Genomic DNA, 8,875 nt, shown 5'->3' with positions numbered 1-8,875 from the left:
TTTTCCATAGGCAAGTGCACATATGCACACTTAGAGAGTTTATAATATCAGAAGTGAATCCTAAACATGCAAATGAACGTTTTTATTTTGAGTAATAGCTTGGACTTCATTCACATGATGAGAAGTCGGTACGAAGCACCCTCTCCAACATCTGAGGAGGGGAAGCCTTCCATGACTTTAAATTTACATTAACACACAGCTTTGGGAATCATTTACAGTCCTAAAGCACCATACAACATTAAAAGTTTACATGATCTTGAAGTTACTTTAAAAGGGTATTTTCATACATTCACGATCAACTAATTCTAATCCCTATTCTTCCAATGCATCAAACAAGAGATCAGAACAATCTAATATTTTTGATTGAAGGGGTAATTTCTAATCCCATCTTTAATCTGCGTCGAAATCTGTAAACTTTTCTAAAGGGGGTGTTCCAAAGCAAAACTCGTATGTAGTTTGTATATAAAACCTTCCTATTCTCCTAGCCGTGGAACTGTATCCTGCAACATTTTTCATGTAGAGAGCATATATGCGCTCATACCACCACATGTTAGTCTTACTAGCACATATGCCCGTGCGTTGTAACGGAAGATTTTTTTTTGCGACAAACATCAGGAGAGGTAAATTTATGTGTCCATTAAAACGGTCTCCGCAGCGATGGGACGACGGAGCGAGGAGTTGCGGTGTTCTCATGGATCATGTTTGGCCCGCGAGATTTTGATAGTGGTGTGGTTGGTTGGTGTGGTGGCCACCACTCAACTCGTCCCTTTTTTTCTCCGGGTTCGTCTCCATGTCTAGTTTATGGTTGCCTCCTCATTTTGTTGTTGCACGGTGACCTTCGGGGCATAGTTGCTTCGACCACTCTCTCCTATGATGGCCTACCCGATGGATTACTAATTCAGCGAATCCCATTTCATTGCCATAATCAGCGCATAACCAGGTAGTCCCGGCATTACCAGGGTTTATTCTCTTTGATTAATTTAGCACTTACTTGCCTACATTTGTTTAATCAGAGCCAAAGCAGCATATCCTCTTTTATTGGCATGTGCCTATAATTTCTCTTAATTATAGCCAACCAACATATTCTCTTTTATGGTCAAATGGCATGTGGGATGCACAACAATTCGCGTCTGCGTTAGGCCACTGGCAGTTACCAAAACGACGTGTGTTTGTAAGACACGAATAAAAATCCAAAACAACCGCTGAGTTCAAGGATTAGAATCCTGACCTCAATATCTGAGCCATTCGAACAAACAACTCCTTCTAAAAAATGGCCAACACGAATGTTTAAGAACATAATGTAGCGTAAAATTTCAAACATTTTTTCATTTTTCTGATATTTTTTGAGCTTTTCAAAAAATAAAGTAATAATTATGAAATTCTGAATATTCTTTGAAATGTTAGCAATTTTTAAAATCCTGATTCTTTTTCTAAAAAATGCGAGCATTTATTTAAATTTCATTAAATTTGGAAAAATACGAACAAAACTTGATATGTTTTTTCTGAAATTCACAAACATTTTCTGAAAGCATGAACCTCTTTTTAAGAAATCAATGTTTTCTTAATTTGTGAACAATTTTTGAAAATAGGAACCTGTTTTCAACATTAAAAACAATTTTTAATCGTGTTTCTAAACACAAACAATACATTAAATTTGTGAACATTTCAATAAACATGGATATTTTTAGAATTTGTGTCATTTTCTAAAATAAAATTTATTTTAAAAATATCAAACAACTTTGGAAAACGTAAACATTTTTTTTGTTTTGAAAAAAAATTTGAGCAAGAGGAAAAAATTTGAAGTTCAAACATATTTCAAAATGGGATTTTTTTTTGAAATTCTGCTGATTTTACGAAAAATTAACCAAAAGATGGAATTCTGAAAAAAGTGAAAATAAAATTTATGAAAAAAGGAAAAAATAAAAATAAAACATAAGGATAAAAAAGGAACACAAAAATAGAAAGAGAATAGAGAAAAAACGAAAACGGTCCGGCCCAATCTTTTGCGCCATGTGCGAAATTCTGACTATGTTTCGCCCTATGCGGTATATAATGATTCTCAGATGATTGGGCAAGAAGCCAATGGGTTTGCTTTGCTGGGCCACAGCATGCGCGGACCACATATGAAATTTGGGACAAAACTGTTTTCTTTTCTAATAGATGGACACACAAAAATTTAGTACCACCTTGAATAGAACAAAAATATTTTCGGTGGTGAACGTATGAAAAAATTGGAGAAACGCACCTTGCTTTATTAGTAGGTATAGATATAGATATAGATTTACAGCATCAATCACCATTACAAAGAAAAACTATTCCTGCCATAGAAATTCAATGGCAAAAAAATTACTACCAAATGAAGGCCTTACTAAGCAAAATAAATGACAGTTTGAATCGGGTGCTTGCACCATGGATCATCTAGTGTATCTAATGGTGACCTTAGAAACTCTCACTTGGGATCAAAACTGCAAGCTAGCTCCAAATAGCTAGACATTTCATGAATCTGAATGTGTTCTCTGATACCTGCCAGTCTTGTGAAGCTGCAGCTTCAGAGAATGCATCTTGCGAGCCACCGCTCCCCAGATCATCTGAACAGCATCATCTGGCTTCGAAGGGTACTGGTACTCAAAGTGGTGAGCCACCTCCTTCAGCCTTCTCCACATGGTTGTCCACTGGTCCCTGGTCACGCCTCGGAGAATGCGCAGCAGGGAGCCCTGCCTCACAGCATCCGACGCACGGACGAACACGCAGAACTCCGAGTAGTCGAGGACGTCCTCGAAAGGGAGCTCGATCTCGTCGCTGATTATGACGGGGACGCAGTGGCTGACGATGGCGTCGAAGAGGCGGTTCGAGGAGGGCGTGTCGCCGGCGATGTTCAGGCAGAACTTGGACGATGCCATGCCTTTGGTGGCGCGCCTGATCCCGTTCTGCCGGACGCTCCCGTAGGTGAAGTGCACGTCTTTCTCGTCCTTGAGAAGCTGGTACAACTTCTGACGAACCTTTCCACCCTGAAACCACCAAAGAAGTTCCCAATGGTTAAACCTTGGCAGGGCACAGAGAAGAGAACGTTCTGCCACTTACATCTTTCCTGTGAATGGCTCCTTGGAAGTATGCCAGGACTGGCCGCTGTCCGAATGCCGGCGATTCGTCGTCTCCGAGAGACCGGACCACGTGCATGTAAGGAGCAATGACGTCCTTCTTCAGGTTTGCGACGTCCGGCGGGTACCTCCCGAAGTCCGAGAGGACGTACATGGCGGCGCTTAGCTTCCTCCTGGCCTGCATCATGCTGTTGGGATGGTGAGGGACGACGAGGTGGTCCTTGCCGCCCCACCTCCTCCACTCCTCCTGCCTCATCAGGTACCTCACCAGCTCGGCCTGCAGGATCCTGTTCCTGCTCACCCTATCCCTCCCCCGGAGCTTCGAGTGCCGGTTGTAGCTCAACGACGCGAAGAACGGCACGAAGAAAACATCGGCGAGGCTGGCGTTTGTCACCCTGACGGCGACGCAGGGCCTGCTCATGCCGCCGCCGCCGTCCGGACTGTGGGGCAGCGTAGAGGATAGTATGTCAAGCGTGAGCCAGTACGCGACGCTGTGCTGTAGGTTCAGGCCGCCGGGGTAGTGTGGCACAGCGCCCGCGTCACGGACGTCCGGCCACGCCTCCTTCCCGTCCCACCCCAGCATGCCAAAGTGGAACTCCGGCGGCAGGTCGTACAAGTACACCCTGAGCTGCGCGTTCTCGGCGTCGCATGATCCCTCGCTCCCATCTCCTCCTCCTCCTGCTGCTCCTGCCAACGACATCTCTCGAACAACCGGATTGCCCATCCTGACGGCGTCCGCCATCAAGTCACTACTGGATGGCACGGCCACCGGGATCGGCGCAGGATGGTCGCCGCCAGTATTGTGTCTGTCATCATCATCGCCGGCGAGCAACGGCGTCTTGTCGGCATCGGCTATCAGGATCGCGTTGTTGATCCGGGAGTTGACGAGAGCCCAGCAGGAGAAAGCCAGGAGGGAGAGGGCCAGGAAGGTCACGAAGCGGATCACCCTCCTGTGCTCCGGCGGGGGCGAAGGCTGCATCTTTCTCTCCACTACCATCCAAGGACGAGCACCGCCAGAATCTGGTTAAATCGGCCGTCGGCGAACTGCAACCTCAAGATCCATCATACAAATGAGCCAGAGACTCGATCTCGTCGCAGATCATTAATGATAATCACCTGAAGCTGGCCCAGAGAATCAATCGATCTTCTTATCGAAGGCAACATACATGTGCTGCCATGAATGCTTGCAGCAGATAGGGAGAGGGGTGATCGGTTGGATTGCGCAAGGAAGAACAGATTGCCTAGCTCGCGTGATTTTTCCCTGTGGGCGATTGGATCGCGCAAAGGAACACAAATCAGCTCACCTGTATTGTCTCGGGATCGTTTATTCCAGCCAATTGCCATCTATCTTTCCTGCATGCATGCTGATCTGTTTCTTTTGGTTGGAGATTTCAGCTCGACGCGGCAGAAAAACCGGCCAACTGTTTGTTGATGGTCAAAGACCGGAGAAGCCAACACGTGTGCACCGCACTAAGATCATCTCCATCAGTTCCCCAAAAGATCTCTTCCACTAGGTGGTTATTGGTGTTCTTCTAATATTTTTCTAAATGATAAGTGCCTCACGTCACGTGTCCATTACTTTTGTAGCTTCTAAAAAATTCCATCCTCAATACCCAACGTGGTGGCCTCCTCTCTCTCCGAGGGTGCCCCCGGAAAAGTAGGATCAAGGCGATCTAGGGAGGCGACGAGGGTTCCCTTGCACGCCGCCGGTTCCCTCTCTCTCCGTCGGCCGCTCCGGCGGCGGGAGGGAGGGGGAACCTCGGGTCTGTTCGTTAGGTGGGTGTGTGGTAGGGTTAGGGTTGAGGGAGACGTTGCCGAGGCCGTTGCGGTGGTGTCGCGTTGGAATAAGTTTCTTCGGGCTCCGTTCGCGGTCAGGCGAGGCTTTTGCCTTCGTCTAGGAGCCAGCGGGGTTGGGGATCCCCAGATCTCGTCGAGGTCGCGGGCTATGGTGGCTGGAGGTCCATCGGCACTGGCCGTTTGGGTCCTCAGATGGGCGATGGATGCAGGGAGACGAAGACCCTTCTTCTTCCTTGTTGGTATGATTTGCTGTTGCTGTTCTTCTCCTTCCTCTATGCTGATGCTGGTGGAAGATCCTGCTTTGTCCGGGCGGATGGCCCGGCCGCGGTGCTGGACCGGTCGGATGACTCGAGTTCTCTTCCTTCCGGAAGGGACACTTTTCGCGGTACTCAAAGCCAAAGATGGCGAAGGCTGTTGTAGGTGTGTTGGATTGATGTCCATGCCCTCTCAGCGCTGGTGTCAAGAAAGGAGGAAGCAGCGTGGCAGCAATTGTACTGAGGTCGAAGATGGTGACCTGCTTGCGACTGGTTGCAGATCCTTCTGCTGCAGGGGTCTTCTCTCAAGATTCAGGGATGATGACACAGGGCTCCGGAGATCTTCTTGTGTTATGGTTGTCTTAGGGTACTCTAGGTGTTCATGGTCCTTTGTGTTTGCGTTTCAGTATGCTTGTAAGGGTCAACTACTTTGTACTGATCCGCGATATGAATGATAAAAAAATTTCTCAAAAAAATACCCAACGTGGCATGTGGGCCCCACTTGAAGAGAAATTGCTCTCTCCAGACCACGGCATTTTTTAACCGACAACGGCGCAGGGGTTGCGGACGGCGATGGTGGTGATTGCAGTAGCATGGCGGGCGGCGGTGGCAATCGCGGAGACGACTGTGGCTCAGTGACGTGGTGTGGGCCCCATGGTATAGTTGTTATCGGGAAGGGGAGAGGCAACCCGATTTGACGGAGCTCCGGTGTAGATTCCTGTCAGCTCCTCGGAGCGGCGAGGTTAGGGTTTCTCGTCTTGCATACGCAACGGCGATATTTGGTGTCAGGTTCTTCAGATCTATTCAAGTATTCAACGGCGACGAACGCAGCTCCGCGGCGCTGGTCCTTAGGGGCACGTGCATGAAGACCTCCTGTCTGTCATCGACAAGATCAGGCCGGCTACGGTATGGAAGCAGCGACAACGGCTCGTTCTGGCGGCGGCAATGATCGTTCGGTGGTCCATGGACCTCGATGTAATTTTTATTGTGTTTGAGGTTTCAATGATTTTTTATAATATATATGATTCTTTTCGCAAAAAAGGAGAGTTGGTAGGGAAAGAGTAGCTACCGGAGCACCTTTTTGGCCCAATTTCTCCAATATCAAAAAGTTATTCAGGAAAGGGGAGCTGTCGCAGATGCTCTAAGATGGACTTGGATTTCACATGTCTTCTTGAAAACTAATGCCATAATAAGTACTACTCCCTCCATTCCCTTATACAAAGTCACAAACTCAAATTACAGGTACCAAGATAAAATTTAATGACTGATTTGCAAGCCAATTTTTTTTTGTTAACCGGGAGCATTAATACACCCGCATGCATGCAAGGAAGGAATGAGAAGGAAGTTGCACATTGTCATTATGACTACATGCATGCAAGTAAACAAGTTGGCAGTACGAGAAAATATCATTAATTTTTGCCTCGGTTACTCTTAGTGGCCTTGTATAGATGCAAAATATATTTTTTATAGTGGCCTTATATAAAAGAATGGAGGGAGTACGTCGTCCTACGTAGAAGATGAGGACCAACAGACTATTTCACTCGTATTAATTCTCAGAAATTACAAAAAAGGAGAGGCGGTCATTTAAAACTTGCATGAGAGAGGCAATATTCTTTTTAAGGTAAGTGTAATATATATACTAAAGCGGTAACGCTCTTTGTCAACGAGACACATCACTTACTCGAGAACGCCCCTACTCACTCCTTTTCTACCGTACTTGATCGGGTCATGGCTGCACTAGCTATTGACGGTTTTTGGCGTTCTGAAGAGGGTGAAACTTTGGGGAGCCCCATTATCCTCTCAGTCTCCCTAATGATGTCGTCATGGCGGACCTATTATTTGACCTGAAACTTGGCCACCTTGTTGATCTCCGATGACATGATCTACCAGCCAATTCTCGGGTATGATCAATGAAAACAATTAAACTAACCATGGAACACTTTGCTCCTATGTCAGTTTCTTGTGCTTTTGCTTTGCTGCAGGATCAAAGTAATCAGAGTAAATTGCACAAAACCACCAATTTAAAGGCAAGGTTTCCGAAAACCACTACAATACATTTTTTTTTTGCAGAAAACACCATGTCTTCGGTAATCTTTTTTGCAGAAAGCATTGATTGGCGGATCGGGCTCAGTTAAGCTTGTTTATGACAGGTGGGGCCCTTTTTTGCATACGTGGCACTGTCGGCCGTCCCGACAGCCGTTAGACGGCGCCGTGTGCCTCTGTTTGATGGACCCGGTCAAAAGACCGGTCGGTGCTGTCCCCACTCCCCACTCCCCACTCTGTCTTGCTCTCTCGCTCGCTCCTCCTCTGTCTTGCTCCTCTGCTTTGCTCGCCGCGCCCCCTCCGCCTCGCCATGGTGTCCTGGAGCGATGGGTCCGATAGCAGCGAGCACACCGTGGAGTACGTGAGCTCAGCTTCTGACGACGGCACCATTAAGGTAAGTTCTTAGATTTTTAGGGTTAGGGTTTGTACTCTGATTTGGGGGATTTGTTGAAGGAGCTTGTTCTCAACCTATGGATCAAATGTTTGCTATTCGTATGACAGATCCCTGCTACCACTGAAGACTCCGATTTCGAGGGACCTGAAATGGAGTTGCTTGTTCTCTGCCATGGACATGGGAAGGCCGCAGAAAGGCATGTTGCTTTCGAAGGAATCCACACTGGCAGGAAGTTTCTTTGCTGTGCTGAGAAGGTATATTGTGATTTGTTTTCTCTGGATCTGTACTGTGGAGGCAGGCATTGCAGTTTATTGTTAAGTTTTGTTGTATTGTTAAGCTAGGAAAGTGGATCAGAAGCAATTGTTTACTCTGGCAGCATCTTTTCCCCTTGGTCTGGCAACATTGTTAAGTTAGGTCACTTTGTTTAGTGTAGCATGGTATTAATAATTTAAGACAGAATATCCATGGGTTACTGAAGCAGGACAGAGGATGCAACTTGTTTAGTCTGCCATGTTAGGTCATTTGATTGCTTTTGTATACTTTAGAGCAGGACAACATTGTTTAAGTAGCATGAGGACAGGTTTAAGTAGTCCTCTCTTCAGCTTGCAAGCTCAAGCTCTGAATTTGATGATAGTATTTAGATAATGTAGCATGTAACCAATTTAAATATTGTTGCTTGGAAGCATTCTAATGTATTTGTTTATGTTAATTCTGATTTTGTTCAGGAAGGTAAAAACTATGGACTAGATGAATGGATTGATCCAGCTTGGCCCAACACCCTTGAGAATGCATTAGCCAAGTTATGGTTTATGTATGAACAAAGCAAGAGAGACAGGAATGAGGAAAATTTGATGCATTCATTTGCTGTTCATGACTTGACACAAGAGAAGAAGAAGCTGCAGCAGAGCTATGAGAAGTTGGTTGAAGATGTCAATGGACTTTTGAATGCTCAGGAAATGAGGGCAGAGGTAGAAATGAAAGATCTTGAAAGCAGCAAGCTTCAGGAGAAGTATGACATGGTTAAGAACCTAGCAGCTGCTCAAGCAAATGTCATTAGGAATATGAAGCTCAAGCTAGCTGAAGAGAGGAAGAACTTGCAGATCCACATTAATGAGCTCAAGAAGACAGTTGAAGAGAGCAATGTGAAGCTGGAGGGGATCAAGGCCATCATAAATGGATAAGCAGGTGGTTGTGGAAGAGAAGAATGGGCAATATCATTTGGCATTTGCTGACCTTTTGCAGAGTGTGGTTTGGCATTTGCTGTAATGATAGTAGTTGAAATTCTATTA

The 8,875-nt window shown here is 46.0% G+C and overlaps 1 protein-coding gene across 2 annotated transcripts; it reads right to left on the bottom strand.

The window, feature by feature from the left end:
* Positions 1-2,231: 2,231 nt before the first annotated feature.
* LOC123125501 (probable arabinosyltransferase ARAD1) lies at positions 2,232-4,555 on the bottom strand. 2 transcript variants are annotated; one of them, XM_044545981.1, is made up of 3 exons: positions 4,215-4,555; positions 3,082-4,142; positions 2,232-3,008 (listed from the first exon to the last, which is right to left on the bottom strand). In XM_044545981.1, the coding sequence occupies exons 2-3, from the start codon at positions 4,093-4,095 to the stop codon at positions 2,496-2,498; spliced, it is 1,527 nt and encodes a 508-aa protein (XP_044401916.1). In that variant the 5' UTR covers positions 4,096-4,142; positions 4,215-4,555; the 3' UTR covers positions 2,232-2,495. The 2 variants fall into 2 exon arrangements, with proteins under 2 accessions (XP_044401916.1, XP_044401915.1); XM_044545980.1 differs by having other exon boundaries at positions 3,082-4,555.
* Positions 4,556-8,875: the final 4,320 nt, after the last annotated feature.

The sequence above is a fragment of the Triticum aestivum genome, chromosome 5D, assembly GCF_018294505.1.
Source record: "Triticum aestivum cultivar Chinese Spring chromosome 5D, IWGSC CS RefSeq v2.1, whole genome shotgun sequence".
NCBI classification, from domain to species: domain Eukaryota; kingdom Viridiplantae; phylum Streptophyta; class Magnoliopsida; order Poales; family Poaceae; genus Triticum; species Triticum aestivum.
The sequence above is the reverse complement of the archived record's forward strand: the minus strand, read 5'-3'. Positions and strand labels throughout refer to the sequence as shown.

Bases quoted from the DNA above. Each gene is read 5' to 3' on its own strand.
- LOC123125501 (XM_044545980.1), bottom strand. From the start codon at position 4,095: ATGGTAGTGGAGAGAAAGATGCAGCCTTCGCCCCCGCCGGAGCACAGG. The intron at 3,009-3,081 runs GTAAGTGGCAGA...TGGTGGTTTCAG, and splicing joins GAGCCATTCACAGGAAAGAT to GGTGGAAAGGTTCGTCAGAA.